Source organism: Sus scrofa, chromosome 12 (assembly GCF_000003025.6).
Source record: "Sus scrofa isolate TJ Tabasco breed Duroc chromosome 12, Sscrofa11.1, whole genome shotgun sequence".
NCBI classification, from domain to species: domain Eukaryota; kingdom Metazoa; phylum Chordata; class Mammalia; order Artiodactyla; family Suidae; genus Sus; species Sus scrofa.
The window spans coordinates 1176500-1198033 of record NC_010454.4 but is presented as its reverse complement, the minus strand read 5'-3'; the positions used below and the strand labels follow the sequence as shown (position 1 = coordinate 1198033).

Sequence of the window (21534 nt, the reverse complement as noted above, 5' to 3'; positions counted from 1 at the left end):
GGGGCCGTCTCGTCAGAGCGGGCCCGAGGCTGGACTTGGCTGCGAGTTCCGGGAGGGCGGGGGGCTCGGCGGCCAGTCTCGGCGCCGCCTTCGCCCCCGCCCCTGTTCTCGTGCTGTCTGTAGGAGATTTCCTGCCTCCAGCAGTTCCGCGTATCCCGGGGCGGACCCCCGGGGCCTGCCGGGCTGCGGCGAGATCACCAGGTGCAAGTTCAGGGGCGGGGCGCTTGCTGGAGGCCGGCCCCCCGGAGGGGTGGGGGCAGGCCGAGCGCCCGGGCCACTCAGGCCTTGACCTTCGCCGACGTGCCCTAGGCGCCGGGGTGGCCCGCGGGCTGCGGGAGTAGATTGGGGCCGGACGCAGGATCCTGGAGCGAGCGGGGCAGGCTCATCCGCAGGCTTCCTGCAGTCCGCGCGGCCCCCGCGCCCCGCGGAGGCCCTGCGAGGCCCCCCGCCCCGTCCGGCCTGCCGGGCCGCGGCCGCTTTAAGGCGCGGGGCCCGCCCCCGTCTCGGGGCGGGGTGTCCCTGGCCCCGCCCCCCGGCTCCCGCCCCCCGGCCGCGCGGGCGCATTGGCTGCGCCGGGGGCGGGCGGTCGGCTGTGCTTTAAACGGGCGGCGGGCGGCTGCGCGGAGCGGGCTGGGCCGGGCCGGGTCGAGTCCGTCCGGGGCGGAGCGGGGGCGAGGCGGCGTCCGGGCTTCTCGCGCCGGGGTCCGGGCCGAACGTCTGCACTCCGCGGCGGCCGCGGCGGCGGGGGCGTTCGGGCCATGGCGGCCGAGGCGCGCGTGTCGCGCTGGTACTTCGGAGGACTGGCGTCTTGCGGCGCCGCCTGCTGCACGCACCCACTGGACCTGCTCAAGGTGAGCGCGGCGAGGGCGGAGGGCCGGGCCGTCGCTCCGGGAGGCCCTGCGTGAAACGCCCGGCGGAGGTGCCCCGGGGCCCCCGCTGTGCTACCTGGTGACCTTGGGCTAGTCCCTTGGCCTCTCTGGCCCCCCTCCCCCAGTACTCTGGAGGCTTCGTTCCGCTGAGCGACGCGTTGAGGGGGCGGTTCCCTGGGAGCGCAGCTGCGGGCACTTAGGGTCGTGCCCAGGCGCCGCACGCGCCCGCCCCCCCCCCCCCGCCGCCCCAGGAGCTCGCGCCTCCTCTGCCTAGGGGTCCCGCGCACACACGGAGGGCGGCGAGGAGGGGCGTGGGCTGACCCCCCGGCGCTGGGCCGCTTCCTCCCGGGGGTGGGTGAGCACCTGAAAGCCTCGGTCCCACCTGGGTGCAGGTCCCGCCTGATGAGGGCCAGCAGTTCCCCCAGCAGTTCCTCCTTTGCTGTCTTTGTGGAAAATGCTCATGGGGCATTTTAAGAGGAAGACAGAGCCTCGTCGTCTCGGAGGGCAGGCCAGCCGCGGGAGGGTTGCCTTTTGCCCCTTTCTCGGCACAAGCAGCAAGAGTCGGGCCAGAGGCTCAAAGCATATTTTGGTCGCGGGACCCAGCTCCAGGGAGCCTGGGCTGTGGGCTTGTGGAGCCTCTGGGCCAGGGCAGCCACTTGGCCACCCCCTGCCTGTCCCCCCCCAGAGCAGCCTGTGCTCCACGCTGGCCCTCTGGAAGGAACGGCACCTGTGTCCTGGGCTGACGCAGTGCCATCCCTTAAGTTTCAGGCTTGCCACCAGGAGAGGCAGGATTAGCAGATGTTGGGGGCTGCGCTGCAGCTGGGAGTCCCTTGGCATCCGAGACCTGGCTCGCCTGGGCGAGCCCGTGCGGCTCCTGGTGGCCCCCGGCTTGTGAAGCGGTCTGGCGGGGCCCTTGGGCAGAGGTGGTTTAGGGCTGGTTTTGTTGTACTTTCTGAAAGATGCCGGCCGGGTCTCTGGGCCCCCGCCCTGGAAGGTCAGGGCCCCCCGGAGGGTCACGCTCACTGTCTGCCTGGCTCCCGGCCAGCCTAGAGTCCCTCGTCCATTGTCCCGGGGTCCTTTGAGGGTCACTGCCTTTTGCCCCACCCCCAGGTGCTGTTGTGTGGCGGACCATGGCCTGCCGGGCAGTGGGTGGCCTAAGTGGCCACAGGAATGTCCCGGCCTCTGGCCTGGGGAGCACGTGGCTCGTGCGGGGGTGCATCCGGCAGCCACAGAGGCCTCTGGGGAGGCCTGGCCAGTGTTTTTGCTTCTCAGCAATGTCTTTGGAGCAAGAATTTTAAAGCTGTTTGGTCTTGCCCTTTGCTCACCGTCTTGGCTCACAGTGGCCTCCTGCCTGGACGGGGCTGCTGCCCGGGTGGCCACCCTGCCCCCTGCCCTGAGGAGTGGAAGCAGCAGAGTCAGGAGCCTGCCCAGGCACGGCTGGTCGGGAGAGCGCCGTGTGCAGGCACCAGCTCCCCGGCGCCCTTTCCCCTCTGCGCCCCCGCTCTCCATGTCTCCTCAGGTCGTCTCGGTGTCCCCGTCACTCTGTCCCTCTCGAGAGGGGGGCATGGCTACAGAGAGGGCTCGGCAGTCGCCTGCATCCTCAGCTAAAGGTCCCAGGGCAGGTGGGACTGAGCTCACGTTGTCTCTTGTGAGACGGTAGCCTGGAAAGGTTGGTGCCAGGCCTGGGCACAGAGTCCGCAGGAGCCTGTTTGCTGTCTCAGCGGGGCCACCGGTGGCCCTTGGCCCACAGGCTCGGTGTGAGGGTGTAAGGGCACTTAGCGCAGAGCTGGGCCAGGCGGGCTCTCGGTGGGGTGCTGCTCTGAGCAGGTGCGCCCCCTTCCCCACAGGTGCACCTGCAGACGCAGCAGGAGGTGAGGCTGCGCATGACGGGCATGGCGCTGCGGGTGGTGCGCTCCGACGGCCTGCTGGCGCTCTACAACGGCCTGAGCGCCTCCCTATGCAGACAGGTGCCTCTGGGGGGGCTCCCCACCTACCGGGGTCGTGGGCGCTGGGACTCATCAGCTGGGGATCCCTGGGGTCACTGCCCTGCCCTGCCCACCCCACCCCACCCACTGCGGGTGCCCGGTGGGCACAGAACCGACTCTCGCCTTTCGAGGCGGCTTTTAAGGAGGGGCCGCAAGGCGCAGGGAGCTAGCAGACCCCAGGGAGGGTGCAGGGCGTGGCGTGGCCTGGCGGGGCTGCTGCTTCACACGGGAGGGCCAGCCTGGGACCACCGCCCCTTACAAATGGGGACACTGAGGCCCAGGGCGGGGAGGGGAGGGTGCAGGGCCTGGCTCAGCAGCTCCGGGTTTGTGAATTGGCTCAGCGGCTTGCTGGCCATGTGGCCTCCGGAAGGTCCCTGGGTGTCCCAGGGGTCCACGTGGTGCCAGCATGCCCTCTGAGCTGGGCGCCTTCTCCCCAGATGACCTACTCCCTGACTCGCTTTGCCATCTACGAGACCGTGCGGGACCAGGTGGCCAAGGGCAGCCAGGGTCCCCTGCCCTTCTACAAGAAGGTCTTGCTGGGCTCCATCAGCGGTGAGTGGCCCGTGGGGGGGCGGGGCTGGTGGAGGGGCAAGCATTACGCATGGTGATATGTTGGTTGTTGCCAGGGTGCATTGGCGGCTTCGTGGGGACTCCTGCGGACATGGTCAATGTCAGGTCAGTGGCCCCTGGGGCCAGAATCTGGCTGTCCCCTGATGGGACCAAGCCTGCTCATGGGGTCACGGCACGTTCAAGCTGGAACAAGCCAATCGGACCTTGAGGTCCTGGGCACGGGGGCGGGGAGCCCTGGGCGGGGCCCGCTGCTCACTCTCAGGAGGCCCCCACGCCTGCCGGGGTCTGAGCCTGCACCCCGCTTGTTTCAGGATGCAGAATGACATGAAGCTGCCCCCGGATCAGCGCCGCAAGTGAGTAAGCAGGCTGCACCTTTGGGGCGGCCCCGGGGTGTCGGGGCCAGGCAGGAAGACCCCCAGCAGTTCCAGCGGGGACTCCAGCGGGCCACCCGGCCTGTGGGGTCACGAGCAGGTGGGGCAGCTGATGGCTTTGGAAATATATGCTGTGCACATCCATTCCAGAATCCTGGGGGCTTCCAGGATCTCCGGTTCCCCTGTGGGAGGATCCCGCGGGTGGGGGCTGGATGGGGCGGGGGGCAGTCACGCTCTGCTCGTCTTGCACGTGGGCCTGGGCACACGGAGGGGGCTTTGGAAGTTTGAGTTTGGGCTTCCAAAGCGTTTGGGTGGTGGTTTTTGTTTTTAAGACAGAGACACCATCTTGCATGAAATCTAAGACACTGTGGGTTCCAAAGTGCTGTTTATGGCCTGACGCTGCCTTTGGCCCAGGCGTCAGTTCAGGAGACAGCATCTGCAGGCGACCCTCCCTGTCCAGCGTCCCCTCCTCCCGCCCTCCGGAAGGACCAGCCTCAGAGCAGGCAGCCCGCAGGGAGGGGCTTGCCGGGGGCACTCGGGGTCCACAGGCTGTGTTCACAGAAAGGGCACCTCCATCTGGCCCCTGTGGCGCCCCGAGTGCCTCCTGGCCCGGGAAGGGCCAGGAGGCGACTCATGGCCACCGTGTGTCCTGACAGCTACGCCCACGCCCTGGACGGCCTGTACCGCGTGGCCCGCGAGGGTGAGAGGGGAGGCCCTTGGCGCGGGGGCGGGGCGGGGCCGGCGGGGTCTGGGCCGGGCCCCTGACGTCTCCCCTTCCTGCGGCAGAGGGTCTGAAGAAGCTGTTCTCGGGCGCGACCATGGCGTCCAGTCGAGGGATGCTGGTCACGTGGGCCAGGTGCGCCTTCTCCTTGGGGGGGGGCGGGATCCGGGGCGTCTGGCCTCAGCCCTCCGAGAGATCCGCAGGAAGGCAGTGGGCACGGAATGCGGGCGGGGCGGGGCCTCGTCGGTCCCCCGCCCCCAGGTGTGGTGACCGTAGGAGACCCGCAGAGCAGGTGGTTTGGCCTCTGTCCAGCTGGCGGTGTGGGTCTGGGCTGCTTCCCCCGAGCTGGGGGCTCTCCCTCCTGCCCTGACCTTTCTGCCTGCCACAGCTATCCTGCTATGACCAGGCCAAGCAGCTGGTCCTCAGCACGGGGCACCTGTCTGATGGCATCTTCACTCACTTCATTGCCAGCTTCATCGCGGTGAGTGGCGGGGTGCCCCTGGGGGGCAGCCAGGGCTCGGAGCGGCAGCAGGCTTTGGCGAGTCTTCTGGAGGCCCCGCGGGTCCCCCAGAGCCTGGGCTGGGACGGTCCCCGGTGAGCCCTGCGGCCCCGGGGGCCTGGGGAGGAGGGCGGGGTGCCCAGCGGCTCTTGGTAACGGCCCGCCCCCCAGGGTGGATGTGCCACGGTCCTCTGCCAGCCCCTGGACGTGCTCAAGACCCGCCTGATGAACGCCAAGGGCGAGTACCAGGTGAGCAGCCCAGCGAGGCCACCCTCCCCGTGGCTGTCCGGCCCGGAGCAGCTGGGCCCTGTGTGCTTTTAAAATCAGATTTTGCCACACCCCGTTACCAGGCGCGCCCGGTCGGTCGGGCCGTGCTCAGGGAAACCCGCCCTGCCCTGCCCTGCCCTGCCCTGCCCTGCCCTGCGGGGGGCTCCACCAGTCACACGGGGCGTCTCCTGTGTCCTCACGGGGCTGGGTCAGGCAGCCTGGCCCTGGGTGTGGCCAGGGAGCAGCCAGGGTAGCCCTCGACCCTTGTGCCCCCAGCTCAGCCACCAGGGTTTCCCTGTGACCTTCCCTGGGCGGGGCGGGCCGCCGTCCCTCCGCAGGGGCAGGGGTCCAGCTCTCGTGTCGCTTTGCACCTTCCGCAGGGGGTCCTGCACTGCGCCATGGAGACGGCCAAGCTCGGGCCCTTGGCCTTTTACAAGGTTCGGCGGGGGCTGGGGGCGGAGCGGGGGTCCCTCCAGGGCTCCTCTCACCCCCCACCCCCACCCCGGTCTCCCTCAGGGCCTCGTGCCAGCCGGCATCCGCCTCATGCCCCACACCGTGCTCACCTTCGTGTTTCTGGAACAGCTTCGCAAACACTTTGGCATCAAGGTGCCATCCTGATGTGGCCTCTGAGTGGCCGGGTCACGCCCAGCGCCCCCCCCCCGCAGTTTCTCCGGCGTCCAGGAGGGGGCGGCCAAGCTCGGCCTGAGCCCCCACCTGCCGCTGCGCCCCGGCCCCTCCCCCAGCCTGCCTGGGGGTCCGGAGACCATCCACCCTTCCCGAGCGGCCAGCTTCACCTCCTCCCGCTGCCTACCTGGCGTCCAGCAGCTGCTTCTCTGCACAGTGACCCCTCCGAGGCGGGGGGTGTCCACATCCAGGGGTTTCTTTGTCCCCAAGGAGGCAGTGAACCCTGGAGCTGGGGAGGGTCTGGGCCCTGCCTCTTCTCCAAGCCCCTGAATCTCTTCCTCTCATGAAGCCCAGCTCCCGCAGGGTCTTCCAGCAGCTTCCGCTGCAGACGTGGGTGGCAGGAGAGGGGGTCCCCCAGCTTCGCTTGCCAAACATGTGCACACGCTCTTTCACCCTAGGAGAGGGACCATAGCTTTATGAGGTTATCCAGGGTGGCGGGGCCCCACAGCTCCCAGGCCAGTGCAGAATGAGCACCCGGGAGGGAGCTCCGGGTTTCAGGAGCCCTGCCCACCCCTCCCCCAGTTGCTCTAACACTTACCAAAACCTCTTGGTGCTGGAAGGCCGCTGCTGTCCTCAGGGAGTGTGCGGTGTCCATGCGTGGCTCCCTGGGCAGGAGTGGCAGCGCCGCAGGGGCGGCCATCTGCACAGCAGTCACCTGTCAGGCCCCCAGCAGCTGATCAGCCAAAATGCCACCACCCAGGTTCTGCCACCAAAACAGCCTGCTGAGGTCATCTGGGCACCGTGCCCCCTCCCCCTCCTCCCAGCAGGTGGCCAGCAGGGCCCCGTCGCCCTGCCAGGGGGTTAATAAAGGTTGGGGGCCTGCCAAGCCTGGTTTCTGCGCCCAATGCTAACGGGGCTGCGGGCAGCCTCACCGCCAGGGGGGAGAAAGCCCTGGCTGGATTCCTGGGGTGGCCTGGGGGCAGAGGAGAGCAGGGGTACAGGCAGAAGGGTGGGCCTGATCCAGGTCACCATGGGCCCCCCAGGGCAGGCTAGCCTCCTCGAGGTGCCCCTTGAGTCAGTGCCCTGGGCGTTTGGAGACAGGCCCACTGTCCAGTAAGCCAAAAGGGAGCTGGGGTGGGGGCCACCCTGAGGCCTTTCGGTGTCCCAGTCGGAGCAGGACAGGTCTCCTGGGAAGCTCGTTCAGACACCAGTGATCTGGTACCCTCGTCGTGGACCTGAGGCTTGTGGGAGCATTTCGAGCAGATGAAAAATACAGGGTTCTCAGGCCGTGGTGATGGTTGCATAGCCCTGTAACCTGAAAACCACTGTATCGCAGCAAAGCTGTCATTTCTGCAAAACAGCAGACTGCACCCACGTACCCCCCCCCGCCCCAAGGGGGATCTCGGGGTTCATGTCCTGCAGATGCTTCCCTGCCACGGAGTTATTTGGGAGCCAGTCATAAATACTCAGGCACAACCACCAAGAGTGGTCTTTTAAAAAGTTCTAACACGACTGAAATGATTTGTTACCTGACCCATCCTGTCACCGGTTTCCCCAGGTTGCCTCTTAAGTTGGCTTTGGTTGGAGCCCAGCTCCTGCTCACCTCTCCATCCCTGCCCTTCCTCCGCGGATAGATCTCGGTTAGAGTCACATTTGTGGGTGACGGTCCCCGGCGGTGCCTGCTGCGTCTGAGCCGTGAAGCAGCTGTTGGCTGGAGACAGAGGCAGGCGTCCTGGGTCCCGGGACCGGCAGGGGGCGCTGCAGCGCCCGGGCTGGATCCCTGGTCGGGCCGTTGGAGCGGGAGGAGCGCAGGCCCGGGAGCCGTTTTTGGTCCTCGGAGCTGCTTGATTTGGGGCAGCGGGTCCGCTTTCCTTCCCTGCGAAAGTGCCCCCGTCTCCTCCCAGCCCGCCCAGTTCATGCGGCGCTTCGAGGGCCAGCATCCCGGAAGGAGGGGAGGAGGAGCCCAGTCCGGCGGGGGGAGGGGTGAAGGGAGGCCTGTGGCAAGGCCCAGCCGCCCGGGAGGCCACAGCTTCCTGGACAGAGACACGGGGGGGGGGGGGACGGGGGGACGAGGCCGGCAGGACGAGCCGGAAAAGGTGAGCAGAACACAGCCTGGCCCAGGTCGCCTGGCCGCAGGGAGGGGCGGGTTTCCCACGTGAGCGGGGCACTGGCGCCCCTTTCATGACTCAGTCCCAGCTTGTCCTGAAATAAAGACCGTAATTCATGAAGAGTCGCACAGCGGGGAGTTGCCCTTGTGGCGCAGCAGTAACAGACCTGACTGGTGTCCGCAAGGACACAGGTTCGATCCCTGGTCTTGCTGGGTGGATTAAGGATCCAGCGTTGCGGTGGGCTGTGGTGGTCGCAGAATTGGCTTGGATGCCATGTCACTATGGCTGTGGTGTAGGCCAGCAGCCATAGCTCTAATTGGAGCCCTAGTCTGGGAACCTCCACGTGCCAAGGGTCTGATGTGGCCCTGAAAAGCAAAAAAAAAAAACAGTTACACGGTGGGTATCTATGGTCAAGAAGTCCCCACAGGGGCGCCTGGCTGTTTTGGCAAATGGCTTTGGACGACTGGACACCCGCGTGCAGAGCACGGCCCCTCCCACACCCCACACACCTGCAGACAAAACATGGAAACGAAGGACCCGAGCGAGCGCAGGCAGGGGCTGGGGCTCTGCTCTAGCTGGGAGGCAGCCCCATCACGCTGGCAGAGACTCGAAGGCAGGCAGGCGAGGGGGCGGCTTCCTAGAGATAGGGCCCCCCTGTGCCCTGAGCAGGGCTGTGGGCTGGGGATGCTGCAAGCGTCCGGTGGGTCCGGGAGCACACTGGGCTTTCTCTGGTTGGTCCTGAGCTGGCAGCAGGGCAGCAATTAGGGAAGCGGCCGGTATTGGCCAAGTTTGGGCCCATTGCTGCAGGGTGAGAGACACCCAGATGCAGGGCAGCTTTACTCCTAACGACCAAAAGGTGGAAACAACCCACACGTCCCGCACCCGACGGTCAGCGGGTCAGTTGTGGTGTGTCTGTGGTGCAGTCCTGGTGGGCCAGGTAAAGGGCGAGGCGCCAACACAGACCACCCAGGCGCACCTCTCGTAGGTGACGCTGAGCGGGACAGGTGACGGGAGGGCACGGCCTGTTCTGACCATCCCCTGGAGTGAAGGATCCTGAGCAGGCAAGTCCCCGGGGGTGGGGGGGGGCAGGTTTCTTCGTGGAGTCGTGGAGTCAAGAAGATGTTCCCAGTGGACTCGGGTGACGGTTGCCCAGCGCTGTGAACACAGTGAAAGCCCTGTACCCTTTAAATGGACGGTCGTGTGGCACCTGGTGACCAAAGCCCAGCCAGGCTCCTCTGAGGCTGCTCCATGTCAGGTCCGGAAAGACATGCAGCAGCTCGAGGCCCTTCTGGGCTCAGCCCGAGGGAAGTCCAGCCAGTCCCTGGGCCTCCGTGGGGACCGAGGCTGACCCTGGATGAGCACTATCAGCAAGCCCGTCGGGGGGTCTCGCGGCGCAGCCCCTGCCTGCCTGACTCCACCGACCTCTCACCCGTCCCCCCTCTGCATTCTCACCTTAAAATCCCAGTCGCCACCGCACAAACCCCGCCCGAGGTCCCGTTCCCGCTGCAGGTGTCCCCACCGCGAGCCCACGGCCGATGGAAACCGGTCCTTGCGCTTCAGCGACAGCCGTTTCTTGCTCGGGGACTGCGTCCCGGACGCTGTGCGCTCCCCTCCCGCGGCAGGACGCTGAGTCGGGAACGACGGAGAGGTGAGCACGACCCCGTGCCAGGGTGACACGCAGGGCTGTGAGGCGGCACAGGACAGTGGACAGAGAGAGCAAAGCAAAGAAAAAGACCCCGCCACGTCCGTCTGCGTCTCGGCAGCCAGGGCGGGTGCGGGGGACACGGAAAGAAAAGCGCTTGTGAGGACCTGGTCACTTACAACGTTCCATAAAAGTGTTACATCATCACACACTTTGCATGGACGGGACGGTGTGTCTGACGTTGAGAGTCGGGTCGAAGCCCTGAGCACAGTGAGGGAGGCACATGGGAGCCGCGCCTGCAGAGCCCACAGCAGCCAGAGCCAGGCTGCTGTGCTGGGACTTGGGGACACGGGGGGACACGAGGACATCTTTGGGATGCACACACTCTTCACAAGTGCCCGTGAGGCCCCCGTCCTCCGAACCTGCCCTTCATGGAACGAGGGTCTTGAAATGAGGTTGCTGGCATTTGGGGCAGACGGCAACGACGAGGCTCAAATCTTGAAATCAGCCCAAAGGAGCAGAGGGCCGGACGGAGCAGGTGGGGCGGGCTGTCTGGGGAGGGACGGGCCGCCTGGGGAGGGACCGGCCAGTGGCAGCCAATGGGGACATGGCTCAGCCAACCACAGCTGCCTTGCCTCACTCTTGTGTTACTGCTACTGGTCCCTCTGTTTATAGGCTGTTTGCGGGGGCGGGGGGGGGATTGGGGGCTGTGCCCACGGCATGTGGAAGTTCCCAGGCCAGGGATCCATCCCGAGCCACAGCTGTAACCTGAGCCAGGGCAGTGACAACACCTGATCCTTAACCCACTGAGCCGCCAGGGAGCTCCTATAAGCTGTTTTAAGTAAGCCATGCACCACAACACAAATTCACACACGGCGGAGTGTTCCTGGGACGGTTCCTCTCCTTCCAACCAGACCCGGGCCTTGACTCCTCCCTGGAAAAACTGCCCCCAGGTCTTGGGGTATCCTTCCCACGGTGCTTGAGTTTAACAGAAAACAAGAAACCAGAAGTGAGATGGAGGAAACTCCCGTCTCAGGAAGTATCTTCCGCGAGAGATGCGCGTTCCCGAAAGATGGTGGAAACACCGTGCAAGTGGAGGCGCCCGTCCTGTGTCCCTCCTTCCCCGACACCAGCCTCTCCCCGACCTCCTCGCTGCCAACCAAGCAAAGGGGCGCCCCACACAGCAGCGCCTCGGGGGCTGCTCTGAGCGTGGCTCCCACACCGCCCTCCGTGTCACTGGGGCCTGTGCAGCAGCCTTCCTGGCGCCTGGGCCTCCTGGCCGAGTTGCCGGCCTGCTGGTGCTACAACCTAGGAGTCTCTCCCTGGAGCTCAGACCCCTGCTCTGCGGCCAGCAGGACCCCTTCTCGGGGCCCACAGGATCGGGGCTCCCGCCCTCTTCCTGCCACCCCGCGAGACCCTGGACACGGCCAGCCTGGGGGGGCTGTCCTCACAGCTTTACATGGTCAAGAGCTAAGCACTGAACGCTGAGTTTTGTGCATCTTTGTTGCTGAGGTTCAGCCTCCATCCTGTTTCTAAATGCTGAGCTCTGGTCTGGATTCTGCTTCAGGACAGCCCAGTCCTGTCACCTCCCCAGGGGCTGGAGGGGCCTCCAGGGTCCAGGACCCAGAGGGCCCGACCTGGCCTCCCGGGAGGTGGCGGCTGAGGCCCTGCCCCAGACCTGGAGCGTCCTGCGCTCCAGCCCCTCCGCCTGCCCGGCTTTCATCTGGGGTGATTTTTCCCAGAAAGGCTGGGCGGTGGAAGGGGGTCTGAGGTCCCCTTTGGGCCTGAACTGCACTTGCGCTCTGCAGGTTGCCCGGCTCTACCCCCTGGAACTGAGGACCCGATCCCCCGCCCTCTGGGGGCCACGGGCTGGCCCCGAGTCGAGGCCTAAGGGACTCTTTGCCCTGAACTTCAGTAACAGCCAGGGCCCGAGTGTCTGGGGTCAGCCTGCGGGTTCCTGGAGCCCAGCGAGCCCTCGGTCTGCGCTTCAGCCCCCCCACGCCCGCACCTTGGCTTCTGCCTCCGTTGCAGCATCACCTCTGGCCTCTCCTCTGCCCTGGTGTCTGTGCTGCGACCACCACACAGCCTGCAGCCTCCTGTCCCCTCGGCCGGCCCCCCAGGCCGTGTCGCCTCCTCAGTGGGAGCAGAGGGCTAATTGGCGCCACTCCCCCAACTCTCCGACGCCCTTTGCCCCCATCGGGTCCCTCTCCCCCCGGGGAGGGTTTGCTGGGACTTCTCGCCCCTGCGTCTGGCCTCCCCACTGCAGGTCACCCAGCTGCTGTGCTGGGCACAGCCGGTTCCCGGCCTCCCCTCCTCTGAAGCAGGTCAGACCCCGGGCTTCTCCGCAGCCACCCTCGCTCCACCGGAGCCCAGGGCCCCGGGCCTCGGCCTCCCCACGAGGGCCACCAACGCTGGGACACGGCTCCCGTGAAAGGGCCGAAGGGAGGCCGGCTGCTGACCAGAGGGCCTCGGGGCGGCCTCCCTGTAGCTCGTGCCTGTCACAGCCACTGGGTTCCAGGGGGACCTTGCCGAGAGCCAGTGTTGCAAAAGGACCTCTCGAGAGGTTTCAGCGGTTCCCTGACCTCTCATCCGTCCTAACACGCGAGGAGCTGCACGCAGTGGCAGGGCCCGATCTTAGCAGAGTGTGCAGACGACACACCCTGAACCTGTCACCCCGGGCGGGACGGCGAAACTCCCCACGGCCCCCAAAAGTTTCCTGCTGGCCTTCTCTGCCCTCCGCATCCTCAGACCACCACCGACAGGCTGGAGACTCTGGCAGATTCGCTCCTAGGGTTTCTAGACTCGACCTGCCAGAGGCAGGAGCCACGGCAGGAGCCCTCGTTTAGTCCCGCTTCCTTGCGCAGCCCAAGCACCCTGAGATCCAGCGCAGGCTGGGACCATCCCGCCGTGCGCGTGGGGAGACCTCCGTGGGCTTGTCCCTCACCTCCTCTGGACATTAAGGCTATCTGCCGTCTTTGGTTGTTGTTTTTTGTTTTTGTCTTTTCTGGGGCCGCTCCCGCAGCATATGGAGGTTCCCAGGCTAGGGGTCGAATTGGAGCTGTACACCACAGCCACAGCGACTCAGTATCTGAGCCATGTCTGCGACCAACACCACAGCTCACGGCAACGCCAGATCTTTAACCCACTGAGCAAGGCCAGGGATGGAACCCGCAACCTCATAGTTCCTAGTCGGATTCGCTAACCACTGAGCCACAGCGGGAACTCCAAGGCTATCTGCAGTCTTTGGATTTTACAAAGAAAGCAGCTATGAAAGTCTGTGTACTTTCATTCCTCTTGATAAAATGAAAGGGACTTCCCATCATGGCGCAGCAGTTAACGAACCTGACTAGTATCCATGAGGACATGGGTTCGATCCCTGGCCTCACTCAATGGGTAAAGGATCAGGCGTTGCTGTGAGCTGTGGTGTAGGTTGCTGACGTGGATTAGAACTGGCGTGGCTGTGGCTGTGGCGTAGGCTGGCAGCCACAGCTCTGACTTGGCCCTTAGCCTGGAAACGTCTATATGCCATGGGTGCAGCCGTTAAAAACAAAACAAAACTAACCTAAAAACAGAGTTGCCATGTGATCCAGCAATCACACTTCTGGGCGTAGATCTGGACAAAACTATAATGCTGGAAAAATTATAACTCAAGAAGATCCACGCACCCCAATGTTCACTGCAGCACTATTCACAACAGCCAAGACATGGGAACAGTGAATGGATAAAGAAAGTGTAGTACACACACACACACACACACACACACACACACACACAATGGAATACTACGCAGGCATGAAAAAGAACGAAATAATGCCATTCACAGCCCCACCGATGGACCTAGAGATTATCTATCATACTAAGTCAGAAAGAGGAAGACAGACACATGCAATGTCATGTATACATGGAATCTAAAATACGGCACGGGAGTTCTCACTGTAGCTCAGCGATAATGAAGCCAACTAGTATCCTTGAGGGTGCAGGTCTGAACCCTGAGTGAGGCCAGGGATCGAACCCTCAACCTCATGGTTCCTGGTCGGATCCGTTTCCACTGCACCACGACGGGAACTCCCCTGAATCTGTACCGCGAGGGGTCAGAAGTTGGCCCAACATTGTAAATCAACCGTACTTCAATAAAATAAAACTTAAAATAAACGTAAGCTCACCGGGAGTTCCCGTCGTGGTTCAGAGGTTAACGAAACTGACTAGGATCCATGAGGATGTGGGTTCGATCCCTGGCCTCACTCAGTGGGCGAAGGATCCGGCGTGGCTGTGGCGCAGGCCAGCGGCTGCAGCTCCGATTCAACCCCTAGCCTGGGAACCTCCATGTGCCACGGGTGCGGCCTTAAAAAGACAAAAGCGAAGAAACATCAGCTCAGCAGCTGTTTCGACTTTCCTCGTGGGAAGGTTTTAATTAATTGCTTCATTTCTTTAATAGCCACAGTGTCTCGCAGCTTCTCCACCTCTTTGATGAGCTTCGCTAGTTTGTGTTTTTCAGGAACGTGTCACATGTATTCGCTTAGAGCTGTTCCTAACAGCCTCTCAATACTCTTTCAATCACGAGATTGATGACTAATCATCCGTGTTTTCCAAGTTATGCATTGAGGGCTGTAACGTGTTTCTACTGAGACTGACGTGGGCCCACGAGCTTTTGATCAATAAATAATTTCTCTATTTATCATTAAAAAATTCTAGGCGTTCTCCTGTGGCACAACGGGTTAAGGATCCAGTGTTGTCACGGCAGTGGCCTGGGTCACAGTGTGGCTAGGGTCCAGTCCCTGGTCCAGGAAGCTCTGTATGCCATGGGCATATGACCAAAAACAATTTTTTAAATATATTTTTAATGGCCACACCGGGGCATATGGAAGTTCCTGGGCCAGGGATTGAATCGGAGCTGCAGCTGCAGCAACGCTGGATTCTCTAACCCACTGCGCTGGCCCAGGGATCAAATCCTCACCTCTGCAACAACCTGAGCCACTGCAGTTGGGTTCCTAACCCACTGTGCCACAGTGGAAACTCCTAAAATTTTTTTAAATTTTGAATTCGCGCTTTCATTCAAGAGTTCGTTTCCAAAATGATTTTGTTTTTGTTTTTTGTTTTGGCTGCACCCATGGCATATGGAAGTTCCCAGGCTGGGGAGCAAAGCCACTCCGCCTCAGAGACAATGCCAGATCCTTAACCTGCCGCACCAGAGTGGGAATCCCTGAAGTGCTATTTTTATTTATATTTATTTCTTTATATATTATTTATGTCTTCTTAGGGCTGCACCCAAGGCATATGGAAGTTCCCAGGCTAGGGGTCAGATCGAAGCTGTCGTCACCAGCCTATGGCACAGCCACAGCAACGCCAGACTCAATCCATGTCTGCGACCTACACCACAGCTCAGGCACCGCCAGATCCTTAACCCACTGAGCAAGGCCAGGGATCGAACCTGCATCCTCATAGATGCTATTTGGACTCATGAGTGCTGAGCCACAACAGGAACTCCTGAAGTACTATTTTTAAAAATATCCCAGGAGGTCCTTTGCGGTGCAGCGGGTTAAGGATCCAGCATTGTAAGTGCAGGGGCTCTTGGGTTCACCCTCTGGCCTAGGAACTTCCACGTGCCACAGGTATGGCCAAAAATAATAATATTTTTATACATGTGACATATCCATATATAGCTTAAGACTTCACCCCCCTCTCACAGTAGCTGATGGAAGGTGAGACAGAAAATCAGCTGGGATATAAAAGACCTCAGCAGCATCACCCAGTAGGTTGTCATTGGCACTTGGGGGGCACTCCACCCACGACAGCAGGACGCCCCTTGAAACCAGGCAGGGAACCAGCCACCATACAATCAGCGCCCGGCGAGCCGCCAGCAGTGACCCAGACACACCTCTGTTCAAACACCCACACGGCTTGTTATATAGACCACATCCTGAGTCAGAAGACCAGCCTCGACAGATTTCAGGGGCTTGAAGTCAGACAGTGTCTCTGACAACAGCAGAGTCAAACTGGAAGTCACCGACAGAAAGATAAAGAGGCCATCTAAAGGGAAACTAAAAATGAAAATGAAAACACAACATACGAAAATGCGTTGCTGGCAAAAAACACAGGCCTTGGAGAAAAATTTATAGCATCAAATGCTTATATTAGCAAAGAAGAGAAAATAATTCCTGTATGGCAGAAATTGGCACAACATTGTAAATCAACTATAGTTATTTATTTTTGTCTTTTTAGGGCCGCTTCCGGCGGCATATGGAGGTTCCCCGGCTAGGGGGTCGCATCGTAGCTGCAGCCGCCGGCCTACACCACAGCCACAGCAACGTGGGATCTGAGTCGCATCTGTGACCTACACCTCAGCTCATGGCAATGCCAGATCCTTAACCCACTGAGTGAGGCCAGGGATCGAACCCGTGTCCTCATGGATCCTAGTTGGGTTCATTAACCACTAACCACAACAGCAACTCCTAAATCAACTATACTTTAATTAAAAAATTTTTTTAAAGAAAAGAAGTTCTCAAATCAAAAAATGAAAGATTCAGGGAGTTCCTGTTGTGGCTCAGAGGTAACGAATTGGACTAGTATCCATGAGGATGCAGGTTCGATCCCTGGCTTCACTCAGTGGCTTAAGGATCTGATGCTGCTGTGAGCCGTGGTGTGGGTTGCAGACGCGGCTCAGATCCTGCATCGCTTTGGCTGTGGTGTAAGCCAGCAGCTTCGCTCCAATTCGAATCCCGGCCTGGGAAATTTCATATGCCGCAGGTACAGCCCTCAAAATAAAAAAAGAAGATGTGGTGTATATACACGATGGAGTAGTACTCAGCCTTAAAAAAGAACAAAAGACAGCCATTTGCAGCAACACGGCTGGAACTAGAGACGCTCATACTGAGCGAAGTCAGTCAGAAAGAGAAAGACAAGTCCCATAGGACACCCCTTACAACTGGAGGCTAATGCTTGGCACAAATGAACCTTTTCACAGGAAAGAAGGAAACTCACAGACATGGAGACAGATTTGTGGTTGCCGAGGGGGAGGGGGAGGGACTGGGGGTTCGGGGTTAGCAGATGCAAACGCTCGCACTGGGAGTGGATAAGCAATGCCAACCAGCTGCACAGCACAGGGAACCGCATCTGATCACTTGCGACGGAAGCTGATGGAGGATAATGTGGGAAACGTACTGCACGTATTTGTGTAACTGGGTCACTCTGCCGTACAGCAGAAAGGGGCACAACTTTGTAAGTCAACTATAATATTTTTTTAATTAAAAAATAAAAAATAGGAGTTCCCGTCGTGGCACAGCGGAAACAAATCGGACTAGGAACCATGAGGTTGAGGGTTCGATCCCTGGCCTCGCTCCGTGGGTTGGGGATCCAGTGTTGCCCTGAACTGTGGTGCAGGTCGCAGACGCAGCTCGGATCCCACGTTGCAGTGGCTGTGGTGGAGGCCGGCGGCTACAGCTCCAATTAGATCCCTAGCCTGGGAACTTCCATATGCCAGGGGTGCAGCCCTAAAAAAAAAAAAAAAAAAAAAAAGACCAAAAAAAATTAATTTTAATAAAATAAAATATAATTTAAAAAGAATTTCTCAAACAAAAACTAAAAGAACACAGTAACACTAAACCCATTCTAAACGAAATATTGAAAGGTCTCCTCTAAATAGGCTCAGTGGTTAATGAGCCTGACCAGGACCCATGAGGATGCGGATTTGATCCCTGGCCTCGCTCCGTGGGTTAAGGATCTGGTGTGGCTGTGGCTGTGGTGCAGGTCGCAGATGTGGCTCGGATCTGGCATTGCTGTGGCTGTGGTGTAGGCCGGCGGCTACAGCTCCAATTCGACCCCTAGCCTGAGAACCTCCATGTGCTGTGGGTGCGGCCCTAAAAAGACAAAAAAAAAAAAAAAAAAAAACCCAACTTTGAGATAAATGATGATGAAACACAACCATGCAAGAGCTATGGGAGCCACAAAAGTTCTTAGAGGGACGTTTGTAGCAATACAGGCCTTCCTGAAAAAAGAAGAAAAATCTCAAACCACCAACCTAACCTACCACTTAAAAGAGTTACAAAAAGAACAAATAACCTAAAGTCAGCAGAAGGAAGAAGGAAATTATAAAGATCAGAGAGGAAATCAATAAAATAAAAAGTGAAAAACAATAGAAAAAGAATCAATAAAACCAAGAGCTGTTTTTTTTGATTTTTTGTTTTGTTTTGTTTGTCTTTTTGCTATTTCTTGGGCAGCTCCCACGGCATATGGAGGTTCCCAGGCTAGGGGTCTAATCGGAGCTGTAGCCGCCGGCCTACGCCAGGGCCACAGCAATGCGGGATCCGAGCCGCGTCTGCAACCTACACCACAGCTCACGGCAACGCCGGATCCTTAACCCACTGAGCAAGGGCAGGGACCGAACCCGCAACCTCATGGTTCCTAGTCGGATTCGTTAACCACTGCGCCACGGCGGGAACTCCAGAGCTGTTTTTTGAAAGGGTAAACAAAACGGAGAAACCTCTGGCCAGACTCACCAAGAAAAAGAGAGAGAAACCAATGAGCAAAATAAGTATAACTGTAAATGCTGCTATAAATGTACGAAAATGCAACGAGTAATAAAAAAGAAACGAAAAAGGAGAACTCTCAACTGACGACGGCAGAAATGTTAAAAAAAATAAGAGACTACTCTGAACAATGACATGCCAACAAACCTGACAACCTAGAAGAAATAGACAGCTTACTGGAGACACACCCGCCAAAACTGAGTCAGGAAGAAGCGGATCATTCGAACAGACTGAACACTAGAAATGAAATTGGATATGTGATAAAAACACTGCCTCCAAACGGAAGTCAGGACCAGACGGCTTCACAGGCAAATTCTTCCAAACACACAAAAGAAGAATTCGCAGGAGTTCCTGTTGTGGCTCAGCAGTGACGAAGCTGACTAGTATCCATGCGGCCACGGCTTGGAACCCTGGCCTCGCTCCGTGGGTCAAGGATCCGGCGGTGCTGTGAGCTGTGGTGTAGGTTCCAGATGTGGCTCAGACCCGCTGTGGCTGTGGCTGTTGTGTGGGCCGGCAACTGCAGCTCCAATTCGACCCCTAGCCCGGGAACTTCCATAGGCTGCAGGTGCAGCCCTGAAAAAAGACAAAAAGAAGAAGAACCTATACCCATCCTTCCTCAACTCTTCCAAAAGATTGAAGAAGGAACAGTCCCAGACAGTCTATGAAGCCACCGTCCTAATACCAAAACCAAAGACACCAAAAGAGAAAATCAGAGGCCAATATCTTTTTTTTTTTTCTTTTCTTTTTAGGGCCTCAACTGTGGCATAGGAAGTTCCCAGGCGAGGGGCTGAATCTGAGCCACAGCTGCCAGCCTCCACCACAGCCACAGCAACGCCGGATCCCTAACCCACGGAGCAAGGCCAGGGACTGATCCTGCATCCTCATGGATCCCAGTTGAGTTCGTGAACCACTGAGCTATGACGGGAACTCCGAGGGAACATATCTTAACAGGATCACAGGCATTTATGACAGATCCCCGGCCAGCACACTGCTCAAGAGAGAAAAGCCGAAAGCCTTCCCCTAGAATCTGGCCCGAGACAAGGCCGCCCAATCGCACCACTTTTATTCAACGTAATATCGGAAGTGCTAGCCCCAGCTATCAGACCAAGAGAAGAAATAAAAGGGTCCAAACTGGGAGACCAGTGGTCAAATTGCCAGCAGATGCCGTGACACCGTGTATGGAAACCCTAGGGACCCCACACAAAACTACTCCACCTGATAAGCGCATGCAGCAAAGTAGCAGGACCCAGGGTGAGCATTCGCAATCCGTTGCATGCCTACACGCTAACAATGAAACATTCGAAGAGGACTATTAAAAACACAAAAACAAAAACGCCTTTTAAAAGCACATCCCCAGGAGTTCCCTTCATGGCTCAGCGGTTAACAAAACTGACTGGGATCCATGAGGATGTGAGATGCAGGTTCGATCCCTGGCCTCGCTCCGTGGGTGAAGGATCCGGCCTTGCCGTGAGCTGTGGTGTAGGTTGCAGAATCGGCTCCGATCTGGCATGGCTGTGGCTGTGGTGCAGGCCGGCAGCTACAGCTCTGAATGGACCCCTAGCCTGGGAACTTCCATGTCATGGGTGTGGCCCTAAAAAGATAAATAAATAAGTAAATAAATAAAATCACACACCCCCCCAAAAAATTAAATACCTAGAAATAAGCCTGACCAAGGAGGTGAAAGACTTACACACTGAGAACCATGAAATAGTCATCAAGGAAATTAAAGAGGAATCGGAGAGGTGGAACGATATCCCAGGTCCTGGATGGAAAGAATTAATAAGACTTAATACTACTACTCAAAGCAATCCAGATTTAATTCAATTCCCATCAAGTTACCCAGGACATTTTTCACGGAAGTAGAACGAAAAATCCAAAAATGTATGTGGAACCATAAGAGACCCTGAATTGCCACAGCAATCCTGGGCGGGGGGACAAAACAAGCAGAAGGCATAACTCTCCCAGACCTCAGCCAGTACTGCAAAGCTACAGCCACCAAGCCAGTGTGGCACTGGTACAGAAACAGACACACAGACCATGGAACCGAACAGAGAACCCAGGCACCTGTGGTCAATTGCGCTTTGACAAAGGAGGCCAGGACATGAAGTGGGAAAAAGAGAAGTCTCTTCAGCAAGTGGTGCTGGGCAAACTGGACAGCTGCCTGTAAGCCAGTGAAACCCGAACACGCCATGCACACAAATACACTCGGCACGGCTTCCAGACTTAAACATAAGACATGACACCAGAGCAAAATACTCTCTGACATCAGCCGTTCAAATGGCTCCTGGCTCAGTCTCCCAGGGCGGTGGGAATACAAGCAAAAATAAACCAGTGGGACCTCATCAAACTTACAAACGTTCACACTGCAAAGGAAACCAGCAACATCACGAAAGGACGACCTGCAAGTGGGAGAATCCAGGTGCACAGCGTGCGGCCGACAAGGGCTTAAGCTTCCAAATATGCAAACGACTCACACAACTCAACATCATGAAACAACCCAATCAAAAAACGGGCCGACTTAAATGGACCTTTCTCCAAAGAGGACATACGACGGCCAGCAGGCACGTGAGAAATGCTTAACCTCACTAACTCTTTTTCTTCTGCTCAGGGCCGCACCTGCGGCCTACGGAGATTCCTGGGCGAGGGGTCCCAACAGCTGCAGGTCTTTGCCGCAGCCCCAGCATCACCAGATCCAAGCCACATCTGCAACCTAGGTCGCAGCTTGTGGCACACTGGATCCTTAACCCACTGAGGCCAGGGATCAAATCCGCATCCTCATGGACACTTTGCTGGGTTCCTAGCCTGGGAACCCCCATGTGCCACAGGTGTGGCCCTGAAAGGATAAAAGACCAAAAAAAAAAAAAAAAAAAAAAAAGCCTCTCAACAAATAACCATTGCTGGAGAGGGTGTGGAGAAAAGGGAACCCTCCTCCACCGTTGGTGGGAACGTACACTGGTACAACCACTACAGAAAACAGGATGGAGGTGCCTCGGAAAACTAGAGAACTACCATATGACCCAGCAGTCCCACTTCTGGGTGTGCATCCACAGAAAACTGTGATTCAAAAAGATACATGCGCCCCTATGTTCACTGCAGCACGATGCACAGCAGCCAAGACACGGAAACAACCTAAACGTCCACTGACAGATGAATGGATCAGGACGATGTGGTACGTATACACAGTGGAATATGACTCAGCCATAAAAAGGAACAAAATAATGCCATCTGCAGCAACATGGACGCAACTAGAGATCATTATATTACGTGAAGTTAAGTCAGGAAGAGAAAGGCAGGAATTCCCGTTGTGGCGCAATGGAAATGCATCCGACGAGGAACCATGAGGTTGCGGGTTCGAT

The 21534-nt window shown here is 58.9% G+C and overlaps 2 protein-coding genes across 9 annotated transcripts in view; one reads left to right on the top strand and one right to left on the bottom strand.

The window, feature by feature from the left end:
- On the top strand, nt 595-6792 carry SLC25A10 (solute carrier family 25 member 10). The gene is given in 11 exon segments (XM_021066468.1): nt 595-851; nt 2717-2836; nt 3292-3406; nt 3481-3529; nt 3736-3777; nt 4452-4495; nt 4582-4642; nt 4862-4997; nt 5187-5264; nt 5663-5719; nt 5799-6792. Coding segments are annotated over 11 exon segments (897 nt in total). The 5' UTR covers nt 595-758; the 3' UTR covers nt 5901-6792.
- Nucleotides 4164-21534, bottom strand: part of LOC110255939 — a 35822-nt gene continuing 18451 nt past the window's right edge. The window contains exons 7-11 of one of the 8 annotated variants that reach the window (XM_021066452.1): nt 9467-9763; nt 8991-9169; nt 8181-8379; nt 6505-8108; nt 4164-6360 (exon numbers count right to left, since the gene is read on the bottom strand). In XM_021066452.1, the coding sequence (XP_020922111.1) occupies nt 7821-8108; nt 8181-8379; nt 8991-9169; nt 9467-9763 (963 nt within the window). In that variant the 3' untranslated portion in view covers nt 4164-6360; nt 6505-7820. Of the gene's footprint in view, nt 6361-6504; nt 8380-8523; nt 9170-9466; nt 9764-21534 lie in introns of all 8 variants that reach the window. The other 7 variants (XR_002336923.1, XM_021066451.1, XM_021066453.1 and 4 more) reach the window with 7 other exon arrangements.